Here is a 21816-nt window from a genome sequence, read left to right as displayed (position 1 = left end):
CTGCCGTGGAATGGCATTAATCTCTTGAACTATTCTACGTCTTAATTCTTCAAGATTTTGTGGCTTACTTCTCTGTATACCAGAACTTTTAAATACCCCCACAAAAAATAGTCCAAAGGGCTTAAATCTGAAGATCTTGGAGCCTTCTCTACTGTACCTCTTCTATCTATCAATCTATCAAAAAATGTTTTATTGAGGTATCGTCTGACATTTACACCGTAATAATGAGCTGGAGCACCATCTTGCCGAAACCATGTATTTTAAAAATCATCACCTTCTGAGACCTGGATAGCTGGAACAATTTTATTTCGCAAAAGTTATTTATAACTTACAGCGTTCAAATTTCCTTCGATAAAAAAGGGACCTATTATTGTATCGCCTACTATTCCTGCCCACACGTTTAATTTTTCAGGATATTGAGTGTGACTTTCTCTCATCCAATGAGGATTTGTGTTGCACCAATATCTAAAGTTATGATGATTGACTTCGCCATTTAATTGAAATGTCGCTTCGTCTGAAAAAACTATATTTTGTAAAAATATTGAATTTTCAGTAATCATTTGCATCTTTGTCTCAAAAATTTCTACCCGATGATCAGGATTATCCTTATTCAATTGCCGCACAAGTTTCTTTTTATAAGGATGAATCTTGTTTACCTTGTAACGGAGAATTAGCGACCGTTCCCGTCTGGGTTGCTCGCGGCCGTCCGCACAAATTATTTATTCGGGGATTCGGGAAGCAAAAGACGTTCCCACGACTGAATAACGCGTCGAGCATAAACACGTTAAACGCACAAATTCGAAATCGGGATAAGGAGTAATACAGCGGCGAAGAAACACAACACCGGATTAACACACTAATCCTTTAATCGTCAACAATAGGTTACCAGACAGCGATCTCGCGCTTATACACTACGAGCGGCACAATAACAAACGCGAACGCGAAAGTGAAACGGTGGCTGGTCAACCTGCCGATTCCCTTGTTAAAACTAAATATTACAACAAATGCCCGACAAACACTTTCCGTCGTTAAACTATCAACGGGTAGCCAGCAGGTCTGCCGTGCTACCACCCATAAGCTGGCGCCCAAACATGCAAGAGAGAGAGAAACAATAGGAAAACACGACACCGACCTCGACCTCCAGCCTCTCCAACGGCTAGGGTGCTCTGCAGTGTAACGTCACTGGTGGGCTTCTCGCTGACCGTCTCGCTGTTTGTTGTTTGTGTTTGTTGTCGTAGCTGTTTGTCTTCTTACTCGTCCTCTTGCTCGTTACTGCAGTAACGTCGAAAACTATTCGCGCGCGCACCCGCGCTCCTCGCTGGTTACCCACACGCACCGGTGCCGGGTATCCTTCGGGATACGGCTGAGCGCGACCCAGCCTCACGCCCTAATATTCGTTCGTGCACTGGGCGTGTCTCCGAAAACGAACAAACGTCGACGAGATCGCGGGGCCAACTTCGGAAAACCGTGACCGTCGGTTTGATCCGCGCGCGCGACTTCCTCTGCTTACTGCCTAGCAGACTCTCCCGAATTTTCCGCGATTATCCGCGATTCGAAGGCGCGCTCTCTCTCTCTCTTTCTCTCCTTTCTTCTGCGCCATCTCCATCGCACCAGTCGTCAGCTCAACCCATGTTCAGCACCTCGTAAACAAAAACCAAGCATGAGTGTGTGTACTATACGCACACATTCTCAGCTTGGCGCGGCACACGAACATTTGCGAGAACCAAACAGACGAAATCGGCCTAGCCGAGATTCTCCGTTACAACCTTTAATATTTTAAGAACAGATTTTTGATCGATTTCCTATTGTAAAGCTTCTGATCGAGATAATTCATGTGAATTTTCCACAAAAGACAGTAAAACATCTAAAGATTTTTCTTCATTTGTTACTGTTCGTGGTCTTCCAGTAAGAGAACGATTTTTATTAGACCTCGTTTCTTGAAAACGTCTTAAGGTTTTTAAAACTGTGGATTTAGACAAAGGAGTTTCGCCATCACCGTTTCGAAACGTTCTATTAAAGAGATTAACAACATTAGTATACGACCTTTGCTAGTCACCCCAACCCCAAATCATTAGAAGAGAGTTCGTTCTCTTTCGGATAAACGAAACATTTTAAAAGTTTGAAAAAAAAAAACAAAAATATAATATTGTTATTGTAACAAAAAAAAACTATGAAATATTTGACGAATTTTTCGAATTTGTTTTTTTTTTATTGGTCAAGTATTTTTTTTCTAGAGCCTATTTACTATGAAAACAACAAAATATAGTTTCAACTTCCAATTAGTAAAAGTCAAGAACAAATAAGATTTTTAAATTTAAATGATAACAATTTTTTAATTATTATTTGTAAAAGCACTTCTAATTTATTTTTAAATTTTCACTTCTTTCAAATGCCTTCAAAATAATTTTGTATTTCTAATAAACGCTGTAACTTTTGTGAAATCAGATTGTTTCAGCTATCCAGACGTTAAGGTGTGATGATTTTGAAAATACATGGTTTTAAAGAGGATTAGGGGTTACGCTATCTTTGAATCGTTTCCACCCGTAAAATTTATCGCTCTTTTTGATTCCAGTATAAAAAATAGGGGTTCCCATATGAAAAAATGAGGTTGACCTTGAACTAACCTTGAAAATGAGTTTCAAGGTCGAATCAGAGGTCACCGTTGGGTTCCTCGTTGAAAGTTACATATGGCATGACCTTTGTTTCATGACTAACCTCATGCGGTTTTCCGTATTTTCCGGGGTTTCTATACTTTTTCTTCACCCTATATAACTGTTATTGACTTGTAAAACTAAGTAACCTTGAACCTTGTCACCTTGAAGCTGATAAATTGTAATAGATGATAAGTTTTAAGTCTTATGAAAGAAATAGGTCTCAATTACTTGAAAAATAATAACTTTTAAATTCAATAGGTAGTATATCGGTAGCTAACATTATCTGAATTTATACAAAGAATGGGAAAGAGAAATAGAACAATCAAATAATATTTACTTTTAAGGCAAATAAATTGTTTGTATGCGTTATAATAAATAGTAGCACTAATGAGTTCTAATGGCTTAGTTTGATATCCGTAAGAATTCATAAAAAAAAGGTAAATTTTAGTAGGTTCATACGCTGCGTGGCCCTAATATGGACCGAGTTTGTCATGAGAGCAGACACTAGCCTGTTTCTCGCTTGCCCTTCTCCCTCACCCCTCTACTCTTGGAAAGGGACAGTGATCCGAATTGGGCGCATTATATGAATGCGTCTAATACTGTACCTCTTTTTCAGCTATCGAACATCGCCGAAAGCGGACAAGGGAGGTTGAAATGTAAAAACAAAGAGAGAGAGAAAGTGTGAGTATGTATGCACTATGCAGATTTAAGTAGACATGCATCGCGCAACCAAGTAGCGTTTTTTGTCGCACTCCGCCTAATAAATAAAGTAAGTAGAGAAAGCTTGGTGAGAGCGCGGTCACTGGCAGCATGATATCACATTCAACATTCTACCTTGCTTGACTAAGCACGTTGTTCATCTTACGCTGGCCTTCATTTGCTGCTTGGTTTATCCGTGCCATCTCGAGAGTGCCCACGATACAACCTGCGTCTCATCTTCGACATCAGCCACCGTCAAAGAGAGGCAAGAAAGAAGAGACTAGAGCCAACAACCGTGGTACCTGGTCAACTAACTCCGAGGTTTCATGTGCTCCTCCGAGATGGCTTTTATCGTCCGGAGCGCTTTCTGCCTAGACCTCCGTCGACACTCGCAGAAAATTGCCAGAAAATAACGCGTTATTTTGGTTAAGTTCGGGTAGGAAGGTGTTCACTCGCCGGCTACCTTGGCGTCGTTCATTATTTAGTCTGTAAGATAGCTTGTTTGTGTTGTTAGATTAAACGCGCACATCTGTCTATAAATATGTCTAATAATACTTGTGTTTAATTTAAATTATCGACTGTTTGTTTGACTGTTTCTTCGCCTTCTCACGGATTGCATACAAAGAAAAAGTGCCTCTCTTGCCTTTCCCCTTTAAAAAAAGGTAACAGCACGGTAAATCTGTTAAAACTTAATAAAAGACATTTTTTAATTAAATTATAGATTGTTTAACATACGTTTTAAATTTATCCTGATAACGACAGATTTTTATGAAAATACATAGTTTGTATGTTTTCTTTTAGTTTTTAAAAGATCTGTTTTTATAGCAAGCATATGACTCTGATTAGGACCAGTTTAATGAAAAAATATATATACATATAATTCATATATAGTTTATTTAACATGAGCTCTAAGTTTCTAACAAAGGAATGATTTCTTAAGGAAAAGTTTTTATCTAAATCTACTAAGTTAATACATTTAAACCTTAACTAAGAAAAACGATACCACTGGTGCAGCCAAATGTCAACTGCTAAAAAAAAAGCGGGATCGATTAAATAATCTTTAACAAAGCGCAGTCCCCCATTTATCAGTTTATATTATTTGAATGAATACAGTCAAATGAATATAGTCTCTTCCATCAAAATATTTTAACCAATCATCGAAAAGATATCTACTTACATATCATGAAGTGTGAATCTCAGGTTACTGCATTGTGCAGTATAACGGCAAATGTTGCAAACAAAATCAATGGTGACACAGTATATAGTTATTTCTATCAGCAAGCAACATCATCACCAAATTATTGAAGAACCCAGGACGAGATAAGGCCATGACTGCATAAATTTCCATGTCTCCATTTACACCAGCGACAGAAGCTACCGTGGCATTAATATTTATCAAAGAGAACAACATATTGCCTCCACCACCATTATAAGTAGTTGTTATGGTTCCTTTTTATTCATTTTTAAATATATATTAAGACTATTTTAATTTTCGCGTTATTAATTACTATTATCTCTATCTGTCTATCTCTCTCTCTCTCTATCTCTTTTATTATCACGCCATAAACTTTTAGGTCTTTGTTCACGATTTTTGTCTGTATTGTTTGCATCCCTTCCTGTCGCTCTATATTTTCAATCAATATTTTTCCTACAAATTTTCGTTTTTTATTTCATTTAATTTTTCTCTCTCTCACTTTCTTGACTTTAAGTTTATTTCACCTTTCATGTACGCTCTCTTTCTCTCTTTCTCACTCTCTTATTGTCTTTTTATCGCTTAATGCGTAGTTCTCTCTCAATCTACTTCATTATTTTATAAGTTTTTAAATTTCGATGTACGAACTAAAAATATAAATTTATTCGAAGTTAACATTATACGCACATTACATTCTACATATTTATTTTGTTACGTAAAAAATTAAATACCGTTTATCAACTCATTTATTTATTAAACCGATGCAAATTTGAAATACAGATGGTCACTACCAATGAACAGCAGCAACAACAGCTTCATGTTCAATGAATTTGGGAAGTTCAAGACGTCCGTATAAGTAACACACGTATGAAAATATATATGTAAAACAATTTGATTAATTTGATTTATATTTGCAAGTTGGAATCTTCAAAATCCTTCGACGACAGTCCTGTCCCAACCGAGCCTACATGCTTAGAGTATTGTACATGAGGGGGAGGGAGAAGATTGTGGTCAGCGGCCCATTGTTAATTGCCGCAAAGTTCTCTTCGCTGCTGATTCATCTGCATTACCTGACTCATCTCCAATAGAGATCACAGATAATATACAAATTCATTATCAGGAAAATTGTTTGTGATGGCGTCATGAACATTGGAAAATCAAATCTCCACGCAGCTGCACGTACCCGGGATACGCCAAACATTGTGCTGATATCGTCGCAGTGATATCAAGCAGCAAAAATTCTGTTACTTCAAAAAATGGAGCCGTCGATTTATAAAATTATTTGTATATAAATTAATAATTATGATATAACGTTAAAATATAATTGGAAAAAATAACAAGAATAAAAATTTTTATATCTTGAAGACTCATTCGATGGGATTTCGCGCCTTAAATCCCCATTCTTCTTCCAGTGGACATCAGTATAGACACTACACTATGATCTCGCACGCGGGATCCCACACTATTGATCTAGCACACAGAATCACTGAGTTATTATGTACCCCTCTGATCCAGTGGCTTTCTGCATTTTCAGTTTATCTACTAATAAAGAAGTTACATAAAAGTGGTTTATGAGCTTTTGTTACTGCTTTGTCACGCGATTCTCTAATTAGAATGGTTTGCCTCAGGAATCTGCGAACAATTTATTTACAAAGGAAAGTTCGGAAGGCAAATTATTTCAGCAAACACAAAGCGGGCTACTCTACAATCGCATCCGGCACATGAAAAGAGGTGTGAAGGCTTCACAAAGACAAGTCACGGGTTCGCTGAACTCACTTTATTACAAAAACAATATACAAAGGTATTAACCGTGGCAACGGGCCGCCATTACAAACTTTATCTTATCTTAATCGCGTCCGCGTTGGGGTGCGAAGATTTGGCCGATGAACGCCGGAACTCCTCCAGGGTAAACGAAAAAAGGGGCTAGAGAGAAGGAATTGTCCGGTTCTGAAAGGTACTCAGGCAAATAAATGCCGAACACTCCTATTCACGACGCGGCCTGCCGGTGACATTCGCACGAGATTGAGAGAAACAGAGCAAATGGACTGATCTGAACACTTGCTGTCCATTGGAACTTCAGAAGCCACGGGTGCCCGACACTCAGGTAGCTGTTACTGAGCCTCAATAGGGACAGTGTTGCTGGTCGTCGTTGGTTGCTGTTGATCAGCAAGGGCCTTGCGTTAGCCCTTACTTTTCCTTTCGCCAATGACTTCTGAGAGAAACCACGCTTTACTGTCTGAGTTCCCTGTTTACGCCACGCCCCTTACATCTCATTCATGGCACGCTTTGATGTCGATCAGCGACACTAACTTCTCTAAACATCTCCGCGGTTGCTCTCCCTCTCTTTCTCTCTCTCTATCTCTCTCTCCCTCCTCCTTTCCTGCGTTCTCAGCAATATTCACACCGCCGTCGTCGTCCTCCGTCCTTTCTACCGTTGCTGGCCAAATTTCGAAAGAAAACCAATGCCGGGCATGAGCATATTAATTATAGCCCATGCTTAACAATGATTGCCAGCGTAGGTTGCAAACAGAAACGGGGGGAGGAGAGATTATAACGAAACTAACTGATAGAAAACCACGCTCTCATCATCAAGTTCATCAAGTCAAGTTTCATACATTGTACAAGAGTATCGCACTTTTTTAGAATCAATATCCTAACGTTGAAATAAGTTTCTCCTAATTTTGTTCATTTTCTACCAAAAGATTGTGTTTTGATTAATGATTCAAAGGGAGTTTTGTAAAAATGAGAACCCGAAATCCAGTTTGGAGTAGTGACGAATCTGAATCTGACGAAAATGTAGACGACGACATAACTAATGCATCTCATACTGTAATCGAACATAGTGAAGACGAAAAATCCATAGAACCATCTGGTGATCTATTAATTTATGATAATTATTTTTTTTCCTCTATAAAAAACTTTTCCGGCCAACTATCTTTTCTCGAAATTTTTTTTGTCAATAGTAATAACCCGAGTGATTATTTTGAGTCATTTTTTGTTCAATCTTTTGTAAATATTATAGTAACTGAAACGAATCACTATCGAGAACAAAACTCTTTCCGAGAATATGTAAAGATGAAATTTTGGGAGCCCATTACTTAAAGTGAACTTCAAAAATTTATAGGACTCTCCATAAATATAGGACATGTCCAAAAAGGCAATATAAAACATTATTGGTTAACTGATTTTCGATTATCAACTCCGATATTCAACCATGTTATGACCAGAGATAGATATATTCAGATATTGCGATCTCTTCACTTTCATAATAATGAAGAAATAACTACTGATCCTTTAGAAAAAATCAAACCTGTAATCAATAATTTACAAAGTAAGTTCACCAACACTATATCTCTTGGGAAAAATCTCTGTATAGATGAGAGTTTATGACTATAGAAAGGAAGACTCAAATTCAAGCAGTACTTACCATTGAAGCGTAATCGTTTTGGCATAAAACTTTTCGAGTTAGTTGATTGCGAAAGCGGATTTATTGTTGCATTCATTATATACACAGGTACTGACACAGATTATGAAAAGTATTTCTTAGGAGTTTCAGGAGATATTGCGTATTTTATGAAACCTTATTTGTATAAGGGTCATGTTGTGCATATAGATAACTGATACTCATCTCCGGTTCTCGCTGAATGCTTGCATGATCGTGATACTGGAATGTGTGGTACTTTAAAGAAAACTCTGTAAAGCTATGCTAGAACTGAAGAATAAACTTGATAAGGTGAAAATAAAGTACTATAAATATCATCTACTATAATTTCACTTAAAGGTGAAATTAAAGTAGCTCATAAATGGATGAACAAAAAAGAGGTTTTTATGATAATGGCAGTCCATGAAGTTGAGTATTGTGCAATTGGTAAAAAAGATTTCCGAACAAATGAAGATATCATAAAACCACTTTACAACCATGAATACAACAAAAACATGGGAGCTATCGATAATATCAATAGGTAACTATCCCTAATTAAATCTGTCAGAAAATCCATGAAATGTTATAAAAATTATCCTTTCATCTTATTGACTTGATGCTAACTAATGCTCATGTTCTATATTAAATAAAAACAAGAAAAAATACCCTTTTCAGATTTTCGTTTGAAAGTAGTGAAGTCCTTTTTAGACATAAATTCTCAACAACTTTCTACGCGCCAATGTTTAATAGATAGACTGCAAGGACGTCATTTTCCGAGAAAAAATGTCAGTATTAGCCCGTAATTATAAATTATGCAATATGAATAAGATCAGAAGAAGATCTGCGTATAAATGCAATCTATGTTCAATAGCATAATATGTAATTCCTTGCTTTGAAATATATCATACTAAACGTAATTTACCATAAGTAGTATAAAATACCTTTGCAAGCTCAATATTTTCATATTGTGAGTATAAGTACAAAAATGATAATAGAAATAACTGGTTGAAGAAATAAAGAATACTAATAAAAGAAAACTGCACAAAAAATAAATAAACAATTTTTAAAATGAAAAAAATATATACAAAAAATAAAAAAGAAACAAAAAAATAAAAAATAAAAAAGAAACAAAAAAATAAAAAATAAAAATATGAAAAAACTAAAAAGCATAAAAATATAACAATTCAAAAATACAAAGAAAAAGAAACTACACGCTCTCTACGTTCACATCGTTAATTCTGAGTAATCCCAAAGGAGAGTATTTGCAATTACTGATCTCAAAAGTGAATTGCTGTACTCAGTTTCAAGTTGCAACGATTGCCGAAAATCGTTTGGACTCGCGTGAACTACTAAGCGTGGCTGAGCGTAATAGCCGCGATCGGTTTGGGTTAGAGGGAGAGAGAGGGCGCGTTAGGGGCAATGATCGGGAGGGGAGAGCTAGCGAGCCAGTATGACCGTGTCCTTCGGTATGCCTGCATCGCAGATAATTGTGTTGAGAGTAACGTCGTGACTTTTCCTTCCGAGTGAGATCCAGGGAGTTGGCATAGATAATAAGTGAGTGGCGAGGCGGGAGTGCACACTGCGGAACGTGTGCACCAACAGTGATGACGGAGTTCGGAGTGGAGTGTCAAGTGCGCACACTGCTTAACGTGTGCGGCCTCGGCAGCAGCGAGCTCTACCTTAGCAGCTTCAGCAGCAGCGAGCTTAACGACAGCACCCACAGCATCGCAACAACAGCAGCGGAGAAGCAGTCGCAGAGGCAGTTCCCCTATGCTTAGTATAATCGGATACGATTGGCCACCGTATCCCCGTCGATTTAGCGGTAGGTGCACAGCACTTCCTAATAGCGTTTTGCGTGCGATCCTGCGCAGCGTGCGCGGCGAATTTATTGATAGCGTGCGTGCGAATAGTCCGCGACGTCCGCGAGATTTACTCTCTCTCTCTCCCCATTCGAATCATTGTGTCGAAACAGCGTGCGTAAGTCTCTCGGCAAATCCCTCCCTCATATTGGTTTAGTGTTGACTAAATAAAGTGGTTAGAGACCAACGAGAAACGACCTTATTATTTAGTCTTCCCTTTGTCCGGTGTCGGTGTTATTGTTGACATTCGATTCGAATGCGCCGGTAATCTAGCACGGATCGCGCGAAAGCATAGTAGGAGCTGTTCGTCGACCGAGGTGCTTACAGTGTCCGACGGAGCGCTAGTAGGCTAGCGCGCCAGCGCCACGTCGCGGAGAGATCGCGCACCCAAGTTAGATCACTGAGTGGACACGGCGCATGCGTACACCGGATCGAGGTGAGTAAGTGTGCTAGAAGCATACAGCTAACAGTGCACCGTCTGGCTGTATTGAGGATTACAATCACCCGGGATTTGCGGCTAGGCGGCAGCCTGTTACAAAGTATAGTCAACTTTTTTAAAAAAGCATAGTTCTTTCATCGATATGAATGAATTTTTACTTCGTTATATTGGATTCGCCATTTTATATTTTTTGAATTTCACATTGCCACATATACGAGGGATGCTATTTATATTTTGAGCCTTGGCATACCAAATGTTTGCAGGCGCCATCTGATGTTTCCAATTAAAAGTTTGACCTTTTTAATCATAACCTTCATCAGATTATTTTGTTATTTAAGTATAACTCGTGTTACCTAGAACAAAATCACTAAAACAAAATTTTTAAATCGCTGTTATAAATGGAATTAACTCGTGAACATTTTCGTGCGATGATTTGTTACGACTTTCGACGTGGCTTATCAAGACAAGAGTGCATCGATCATCTTACTTCGACTTTTGGCGATGAAATCCCATCCTTGGTCACGTGACATAGCGGTACTCGGCCATTTTGGAGTCGCTTCTGAGGGTATAAAGGTTCGAGCGCGGGTAGCGCGAGAGTTAGTCCGTCATTCGATTCTCTGGTGAGCTAACGTCGAGTTGCCATTAGAAGGACCGGCCTCCGGCTTGGCCCGCCGAACGAATACAAGAGCGACAACCATTCCGGAGAAGGAACAAACCACATCCACTCCCTTCTTGAGTTTGTATGAAGTCTTTGGAGTGACGCGGATTGCATTTGTAATCAAATAAATAAAAGTAAAATTGAACATTGACTTCGTCGCTGGTCCCTACTCCTGTCGGTCACCCGGATTGTTTCAATTACACAGGTCAACATGATTTATATCACACGAACATGAGCAACATATTCCGAAGGTTTTTGATGCGCTGAACACGAATCAGGCATCAGAAATGCTCTATCACGTCACGTTTTTAAGATATTCTAACTTAAAAGTGCGAAAAACGCGTATTTTCGCTGTTTTAGAAGCTCTATTACACCGCAAAACATTTTTTTTTTCTAAAAACGAATTAAACGATCTCAAAGTACCGCTTCTGCCCTTTCCAACGCATTTTCCAAATTTAACAAATCTTTTTTTTCGCGGAGATATCATCGAATGCAGTTCACCACTTTAACGATTTTATAACAACAGTACCAACAATACAAATATGACAGCCCCACGAAAAAAGGTCATATGTGAACAAAAGTGCAAAAGGTAATACCATTACATATAAGTTTTTGGAGTCGCTGAATCCGAATCCACGATTCATTTGACCCGATTAGCTCAGAGGTCAAAGTTAGATCAAGGTCAAATCAAGATTATCCCATTAATCTTGGTCCAGGTTTTTATAGGTTTTTGAGCTGAATTCGAATCTGGGGTGTGTTTGACCTGGTCGGCTCAAAGTCAAGGTTAGGTCAAGCTAAAATCCAAAAAATGCATTCAATGAACCCGAATTTAAGGTTTATCTGACCAATAACCCCCAAAAACATAAAGTAAGTCATTTTTATACATATTCTTGATGTTTAAGTACTTCAAAAATAAACGCAAAGTAAAGTTAAGATTTTTGGCTTTTTCGGCGTAAATGGGTTAACATAATAGCGCAATATTTACAATAAAATAATGATAAAATTTTACATATATCAATAGTTTATTACATGTGGAAGTAATTCCAAAAAAGAACTACTTAAATTAGTTAATAACATTTGAATTATAATCAGTTTTCGTATTTTTGCAAAATCTTATAATGCAAATAATAAATCAGTTAATTAAAATTAATAAATTATAAAGATGTCGTTGTTATGTACAATATTAACGCTTTCGATTCATATACAATTATTTGTTTAAATAAATTATTAATTGTTTATTTATTGATAACAGTAATAACTAAGTTGTTATCAATGAAACGAATTCTTACTCATATTTCTTATAGATAGTCATTTTTAGTTTAGAGTATCCGCTTTATTATAATAATTAACATTTACAACATAATAAACAAATTAAATTTGCACATTAAAATTTAATATTTAGTAGTTAAAAGTAATTGAAATGATTATAATCTTAATCTGTGCCCTAAAATCGATATAGAAAATGCTTTGTTATATTGAAATTACTCTTAATTAACGCATTTTAATTGAAAAATAAAAATTATTATATCTATATCTATAAGTAGAGTGACGTTACGCTTCTTATATGGTCACTAATACAATCATATATGGTAATATGTAAGGTGGCGCCATTTAATATACTAACTGATGTAAGTAGATTGACGAGTTAGCGGGACTCATAGATAGGACCGTTAAAAAGACGAGCTTAATCAGACAAAAGTGCGCGGAGCACCTCGAACCAAATGATCGCTTGTTTCTTCGGAATAACTAGACATGTGGCAGTCGTACAGTTAGAGCAACGTAGAACAATGAATTCTGAATGATACACAATCATTTGTTTGCCAGTAGTGCTTGGTAAAATATGAAAGAACAACCGGCAATGAAGGATCATTCTCCACCATGACAATGCAAGCTCTCATATATCGGCTGTTATTAAAACAACCATCTATTTGACTGGCCAAAACGTCAAATTAATAGATTATCTGCCGTACAGCCCTGATTTGGAAACATTTTTCGGCGCCTGAAGAAGCCATTGATGCATTCAAAAATCATGTTTTGGAGGTACCTTCATCGGAGTGGAAAAAGTCTTACGAAAATTGGTTTGAGCGCATGCAAAAGTGTATTGATCATCATGGAGAATACTTCGAAAAACAGTAAAGCCATTTTCAATAATAAATTACTGTCTTTTCATTATTAGGCTCAAAATATAAATAGCAACTCTCATATTCACAATGCCTTACTATATAAAGTTTATTTTTGCAACTAAAAAGGTAGCGTACCCTTATTTTGGGGGTGATTTATGGTTTTTTCGTAATTTTGACCTTGGAATTCGATTCAGCGTTGAAAAATACCTCAGAAAACTATATTCACACTCCCGTACTATAGAAAGTTTATTTTCGCGAATAAAAGAATAGTTTACCCTTATTTTAGGATTGGGTTGGTTTATGATTGTTTCGTTATTTTTGACTTATGACATAAAATTCGTAATCAATATGCTAAAAAACCCCAGAATTAATCTATTTTACAGACTAACTCGAGAAATTATTTTGAGCCACTATAGTGCTTTTCCCACACTCTAAAGGTTAAAGAAGAATTAAAAATTGCTTGTAAAAGATACACTATACGACTTACAGAACATTCTAATTATTTAGCGAAGAATTTAAATCACATAACACCAGGAATATCGAAATTTAAGAAATATAAGTCACCATTTACAGTTATAAAATTTAGTTCTGTAAAATAACGATATTGGTACGAATCAATGGTGAAGTATCTTTATGTAACGTAGTTTTTGTAATAAAAAAATAGTATTGTTTTACATCATTTACTTATTGTCGACAAACAGATTGTAAATAAGATTGTAAATAAAAAAAATTGCTTAGTATAACTATTAGAAGTACTGTTTATGGGTTCATTTGGAATATACGACTATGTTGAAACCAGCCAGAATGTATTTGTAAAAAGTCGCAAATCAAATTCAAAAGATAATGAAGTGATGGCAAATCTTAACTTTTCGGAAAAATATGGAATCTATTATTACAACGATCAAATAACTGTCCATCCGTTTTCAAATTATAAAATGATGAATAGCGAAATTAAACAGGATAACAGTAATTATTTCGGAATGTTCAAAACATGAAAAAAGTGCTTCTCTTCTTTTTAAGAAAAACTGTAGAATATTTAAATAAAAAATAGAAAAATACTGTGCGAAAAATAATATACGTGTCAGATGGAGCTACGAAACAATACAAAAATTAATTTGATTTTATTAATTCAAATAATCATTATAGCGATTACAAAATAAAAGTCAAGTGGTATTTTTTCATGAACTGTCATGAATTTTTTCATGAGAAAAATGTTTAAATCTAGGAATCAGGAGAAGCGTGAAGAGGCTTACTCGAAATGCTAGTATGAAAGATAATATTATACGTAATGCGTTGGAATTATGTAAATAAGCGCTGTTGGCAGCGATTTCGGCGCGATGCCCTCTACTTTAGAATAGTGGTAAGGTATGGACTTTATATAAAATAAAGTTATACATGAACTCTCATAACGGCTTTGGTATCTCAAGATGGGTGGAGTCCAGATACTGAGCTAGCAGACTCCAGTTCTCAGCTAACAGTGGCGCCTTAAAAACATTGGCTTTAAATTTTTTTTTACGCCCAGAAAACTGTAAGCCCTCTGTGAGAGAGAGAGAGAGAGAGAGAGAGAGAGAGTGAGAGAGAGAGAGAGAGAGAGAGAGAGAGAGAGAGAGAGAGAGAGAGAGAGAGAGAGAGAGAGAGAGAGTATAACGTCTCCTTTCTATCTTCAAGCTATCTACTATAACTGCACACTAGCTTTATAGGACCCGGTATACTACGCACTATAAGTATCTTCATGCTATACTATCTGAGCTCTCAGATGCATAGCTAATATACCTGAATCAGAATGAGAATGACAGCTAGCACGCGCTCTCCACCATCAGATCAGATGGTGTGCTACCAACCCATGCTGAATCAGAACGAAAAAGAGTTAAAACGCGCTCCCTATCACCGCGTGCTACCAAACGATGCTAAATCAGAACCAGCAAGAGCTAGTATATATACATACTAAGAACTATACAAGGTACGCGTCGCAGTGGCTCCAATGGTACAGCACTAGCCTATAGACCCAGAGAACGCGGGTTCGATTCCTCCGACGCGTCCGTTCAGTTTTTGAAAATTAGTAGCTTAGCCAAATACGTAACGAAGTGTTCTTCCTATATTCATTGTTCAATTGAAGAATAAAAATAATAATTTATATGAAATCAATCTGTCCATAAATTAATTCATTCTACTGATCGAAAACTATCAGAATGAGAGGACTAGGATCTCTAATTCCTAGGGATAAATCTGTCCTAAAACATACAAATATGCATAGGACTTAGTTCTTAGGGACAAATTTGTCCTGAAACATATGTGACAGGGCGAACAGCGACAATCACTGGCCCTGTGTGTGGCACTCTCCTCGCACGGACGCAGCGACTAAGCGTGGTTATGGCAACATGGCATTCACGCTTGGTTTGTTCCAGAATTCGCGAGAATCAGGAGAAAAGCCAGAGAAAAAGTCCGAAGAGGAGCCAGAGAGAGAGAGAGAGAGAGAGAGATAGAGAGAGAGAGAGAGAGAGAGAGCGAGAGAGAGAGAGCGAGAGAGAGAGAGAGCGAGAGAGAGAGAGAGAGAGAGAGAGAGAGAGAGAGAGAGAGAGAGAGAGAATTCGAAGAGAGGGTAGAGAAAGGCTGGAGAAAATTTGTGAAGCCGATCTACTCAGCATACTCTCTGAAGGAGCAGTACGCCAAAAAAATACCAGGATACGAATCCGGCAGATCGTCATCTCCGTCAAGGCAAAGGCAGCCAAGAAGTTCTGGCAGAATCCTCCTCAATTAATCCTCGAAGCTGAACAGCGGTGCCGGTATTGTCATCCCTCAAGCGCCTCTGCCAGTTGGACTACGCTTCCACCGCCTTCGGACTGGCACCTGCGAGCGAAGTACAATGGAACCTGGTGAGTCGTTCTCCAGAGCATTTAATTTTCCTCTGCACCAGCTCGTGCAATTGTGATTTCTTCTGTTTACATCGAGGGCACTGAGCGAATTCGCTCACGTTCTCTTCGCTTAAGTTACACTTCATTGTCGCGTCTCCGCGAGTGAGCTAATACGCTCACTCTTTTATAATATTTCTGTTAATTTTAATTCCGATTTATATGTTTATACTTGTTTGTAAAATTATATTGTTATATGAATTATTTTGTAATTATAAAGTGATGCCCCTTCCAAAATTCAATTTTCCATTTCTATCTTTAAAAATCATTAAATAATTACTTGTATTGAACATCCCTTGAAATCAATTCATATAAAATCTCATTTTGAACACTCGTAAATATACTTGTTCCAAACAGTTGTAACAACCCATTCTGATACCACGTAATAAATACCCATTTTCATCACCTATAAAAATACCGGTTCTGATCATCCGTAGTATATGGGTTATTCTTGGCTATTTCGATTAACTTATAACCCTTAGTTTACGGATTTTTTTTAATTTGGGACAATTCTTGTACATATGAAAGTGAGATTTTTCCCAAATTTTGATGACGATACATTAATTATATCAAAAGTTAATAACAATTAAAGAAAAACGATAAAAAATTTTCAAACGGCTATATTTTAAAAACTAATAAAGATATCGAAGTCAGATTTTTTCCAAAATACTTATAATACCTTGAACTTTCGAAATAGTTACAACAATAAACAATAAAAATTTTTGTTCGAAAGTTATTAACTTTTTGTTTAAACAATTGCTAATATCTCAAAAAGTATATATACTCGTATATTTTTTTAATTCTTACTCCTGCGTGTTCCTAAGGATTTTTGCTATCGAAATCAATCGTAAAATTCAAGGGCCCAACATATCAGAAAGCGTAGCCCTAATCAAAAGAAGATGCCTCGGTGTACATCACAACGACAGTGGGACGTCTTCACGGTCTTACGCTGAGGCGTTTTCTTCTAATTAGGGCTACGCCTTCCAATATGTCGAGCCCTTGAATTTTATGACTGATTTCGATAGCAAAAATCTTCAAAAACACGCAGGAGCAAGAATTTTTCAAAAACAAAATATACTTTTTGAGATATTAGCAATTGTTTAAAAAAAAGTTAATAACTTTCGAAAACAAATTTTTATTGTTTATTGTTGTAATTATTTCAAAAGTTTAAGGTATTATAAGTATTTTGGAAAAAATCCGACTTCGGTATCTTTATTAGTTTTTAAAATGTAGCCGTTTGAAAATTTTTTATCATTTTTCTTTAATTGTTAATAACTTTTGATATAATAAATGTATTGTCATCAAAATTTGGGAAAAATCTCACTTTCATGTGTACAAGAATTGTGCCAAATTAAAAAAAAATCCGTAACTTAAGGGTTATAAGTCAATCGAAATAACCAAAAATAACCCATATACACGTTTTGAACACCCCTGTAAGTACCCGTATCGGTCACCCGTAAAAATTCCTGTTCTGAATAATAGTGGCAAGTACCTGTTTTGATCACTCGTGGTAAATACTTGTTAGAAACAGACAGGGACCGATAGGAAGCGAGGCATAATAGCCCCAAGCAACTTACTAAGACTAACTCTTCGACCTTATGGATATCACATAACGAGTGCGAGGGTTCTAGTGATTAATAACTGCTTTCTCAAGCACCCGTTGTAAACATCGGTAAAATTAACTGAAAAGAACACCTTATATAACCAGGTGTTGTAAATGGGTCAAAACACCAGGTGAATTTTTTCAACAGGGACTTAATATAGTCAGTAGATGGAATTCTACATATTCATAAAAAATTTCTGTAAAGATTATCTTTTAATTTTTATTCTACAAAACTAATAAATTTTATTATTCAACCAGCTATGAATAATTTTAAATATTAACTGCAATATGCAACTATAAGTTATAGTATATATATATATATATAACTATATATATATTTCAAGTTAAGTAAGTATGGTCTTCAAAATAATTGTTTCATATTTTTCCAATTAGCTAAAGAAACTACAAAGATTCTTTATGCTTTACGTGGAAGATGGATTATATAAACACAAATCATGCAGTTTTAAAGGTAAAATATAAAGAAAATTATAATTTAACCTGGTTTGCATAAATTATAAACATATTATTTAGAGGATATCGTATTACACTGTAGCCTATGAAAATTGAAAATTTTATTGGGAGTATTTAAAGTTATACTTCAAGACACTTATTTCAAATAAATTTCAGAATTCTTTTAAGTAAATTAGTTTGAAGAACATTAAATTAGGTTCACAGTTTTTCTAGACAATAAAATTCATAAAATCTATCATAATTTATCAATTTGGAGGTTTCATTCAATACAATAATTTCCCCTCATTCTTTACATTATTTTTCAGGGTGGACAACTTCTATAATTGATCAATGGTAAATATTAAATGAACATAAATGATTAGAATTTACAAAGTTTAGGTTCCTAAATAAATATCATAGAAACAGCTATGATATTTATTCTATGATATTTATTCTTGCTCACTGCTATATGCGTGGTGTGTGTGTGTGTGTGTGCGTGTGTGTGCTGTGATAATAAAGAATTATATTATTGTCCCTGTGTTTTAATGTAAAGGATAGATACCTGTGCTATTACATGTAAACTATAAATTATTGACTTACAATGATTTCTACAGTGAACAAATTTTTATCCAACATTGTTTTAAGTTCAATTCTGATTTCATCGCAGGTATTAACACGATATAACTCAAATCATATATATGTTTTTTATAGGATCTATCAAGCTCAGTTACAAGCCAACAAATAAATATACTTAATAAATAAATTTGTTAAGTACTTTAAACAGTCATCGTAAGATCAGTAAATAAATTTAAGTTTCAAAGTCTTAATATTTTCAACATAAAATGTTACCTTTATCATATTATACGTTTACTTTCATTTTTATTTATTTTTATGAAAATAAACATATAATATTGTAACAAAGATGACATTTTTATATTAAAAGTATCATGACTTTGAATCTAAAATTTATTTACTGACTGTATGACTGTATAAATAACTTACAAAATTTATGTATGAAGTATATTTCATGTATTAAGTAAATGAAATTAATTCATATAGAAATAAACAGTGCTCTGAGGTTTGCCTATTTGTTATATATATTCATACATAAGCTATCCTCAAGTTTTAAAGAAAACTTTAATACTAAATAACTTTTCCTAATATTGTATTACAATAATTAATTGTTAATGAATTTTTATAAAGAAATTTAAAAAAAATTTGGTAATTTGGATTGCAATGGCAAAAAAATCTTAATTCATACTCTGATTTAATGCCATAACATTCATTATGTAAGAAAATATAATCTTATGAATAATACGTTACATTATTTTTGTCTTCACAAAATTTGCCTAAATGAAATGCAGCTGCTTGTAGCACAGGAAATGTTAAATTTATTTCTTGAACATCCAATTCATGATTTTCAGGTAGTTTAATATCTTCTGTGAGTACCATATTAAATACAGTTGAATTGATGTTTCTGTCCTAATAATAGCAGAAAGTGTTGAAATCTATAATTTTTTTGTATTTACTATACGTGATACAAGGAATCAGTATGAGTAACTGAATAATGCGCTATACACAGATTCAGAGACACATGCCTCATTTAAACCTGTAAAATTTATGAAAAATTAAAATAAAATATATTTGATAGATTTTAATTTGTTCAGTTGAAACATCGTATCAAATTTATTAGCCTAGTTACACCTTTTTCATAAAAAAATTAAAAAATTAATACCAAGGATTACCATTACTAGAGACATCAAACATTCTCCTGGCTCTTTCATTAATCAATATTTATAAACAATGTTGAATAATTTTCCTAAAAACAATTATTAATAATCACGGTGTCAATATTTCATGTTTTTGATTACATACATACGGCGCATGCGTAACAATGAAGGCTGGATCGCACAGCATGTTACATTTTTAAATCTACAAACGATTACAATTTTATAATAAATAAATATCTATTAAATAAAAAGTAATATTATTGTACAGCACTATCTATTTTTGACCTGAAAATTAAACTATTCCTCATTTAATTTACAAAATCAATTAAAAACTAAAATATATTGTATTGTACTAACAACTTCAAACGGAAATTTTGAATAGATAATACCTGTATACTTGGATTGAACTGTTAGCTAACTTCATGAGTGTCGGTAAACTTATAGCGGTCGCTCCTCAACAGTTTGACCCAGTGCTAGGGGGCGCCACAAGTCAGTACCGCCAGCCACACGGAAGAAAGCTAACTATTGTGCGAACTGCCGAGAAAATAGTTCTAAACTCTCTCTCTCTGCCTCCGGTTGCCTACAGGTCAAAATTAGGTCGCACGCGCAAGTTAATTCCAGAAATTCGTACCTAGTTAATATTTGCTCTAAAGTCAATTCCGTATCAATACTTTTCTGCCTCGGCTCTGACGAACGGCGCGTAGCCTTTTGTACTAAACTCAAAGTTGTATATATTGACTTAATTTCTGATTGTGATACAAGATTTACACAAAATTCCATTGGTCGAGTACTGGGATTTGCACTACGAAAACTAGAAAAAAAAACAACTCTCACCACTCAGATATTTCAGCAAAAATTCTCAAAGTAAATGCTCTAAGAGTCGAGTATAATATTACCTCAGGTGCATATATAAATGAAAGTAAGGTTCACAATATTCATTGATTTTTTCCTGCGGTACCACCTGGATATAAAGTTATCGAAGTTTCTTCAAATGTGATTTATCTCCCCGTTACCGTAAAGTATATAGATAATTTTCAATCACGCATCGTTGATCAAGACGGAAATTTAATAAACTTTCGAAATGAAGTGAGAACAATTAGATTACACCTGAAAAGTACCTGATGGAAATCGTTTACAATTTAAACAGTAGTGGCTACAGTAGTGAACTAGAAACAATCATCAGCATCGAATGGCTTATGCTGTATGTTACTGCATCGAATACTCCTTGATTTTTTGAAAAGGGAAAGAAACATTTCGATGAGTTTTCGTAATTGGTAATTATATGAGTTCTCCAGTGCTATCTATGAACACAAGTCATATATGCACAGTCAAAACTGCAAATCAATTGAAAAAACCACGTTTTTATCATAGCTTTTCAAACTAAACGAAAAAATATTCCAACAGTTAATGCTAGCGTATTCGATCATTGCAACATTAATAACGTGAAACTTTTCCTTAACTCTCAGTGTTATCCGTATGGTAAGCTTAATATTGACATAATAATAAGCATCAGTTTGCAATGTTGTACGACATGTATGCCAATTTCCAAAAGGCATACTATTGCAAAGACTCTGAACCGATGCTAAAAAAATCTACCTTCATGAATCAAGTACCACTCATTGTTATTGATTGCTCTAAACAAAAGGAGATATTGAAGAACACTACAATGGATATGTGTTTCGAATTAAAAACAAGAGAAAATATTCCTGAAGGAACTTCAGTGTATTGTCTCATTTTACATTATCGCATTATTCTATATAATCCAATAAGTGAGGTTGTGAAGAAACTTATTTGGGGAGTGCAGATCGTTGTATTAAAGAGATGACTTTTCCCTCAAGCAGCTCAGTAATAGCCAAAATGGAATACGTAATGGATGCCTGGCAAAACGTATGCCTTTGAGGAGCTAACGATACTTCCACTTAAATGCGACGAAGGACCACTCGTACGATTATTCAAACCTCCGTTTCCATGGCGAAGACTAACAGAAAAATGTAAGCGTTATAATCTTTGGATGGAAATCTATTACCATAGATTAGAATGGGACTCTGGTGATTTCACGTATGAAGAGCATAAATTCAT

At 35.3% G+C, this 21816-nt stretch overlaps 1 protein-coding gene across 1 annotated transcript in view; it reads right to left on the bottom strand.

Annotated features, from left to right (window-relative positions):
* Positions 1–19560, bottom strand: part of LOC131668998 (NADH dehydrogenase [ubiquinone] 1 alpha subcomplex subunit 8) — a 163503-nt gene extending 143943 nt beyond the window's left edge. The window contains exon 1 of the mRNA XM_058943531.1: positions 19331–19560. Coding sequence (XP_058799514.1) covers positions 19331–19459 — 129 coding nt within the window. The 5' untranslated portion in view covers positions 19460–19560. The remainder of the gene's footprint in view (positions 1–19330) is intronic.
* Positions 19561–21816: the final 2256 nt, after the last annotated feature.

The sequence above is a fragment of the Phymastichus coffea genome, unplaced genomic scaffold (assembly GCF_024137745.1).
Source record: "Phymastichus coffea isolate CEN01 unplaced genomic scaffold, Cenicafe_Pcof_1.1 PCOF00007, whole genome shotgun sequence".
Taxonomy (NCBI): domain Eukaryota; kingdom Metazoa; phylum Arthropoda; class Insecta; order Hymenoptera; family Eulophidae; genus Phymastichus; species Phymastichus coffea.
The sequence above is the reverse complement of the archived record's forward strand: the minus strand, read 5'-3'. Positions and strand labels throughout refer to the sequence as shown.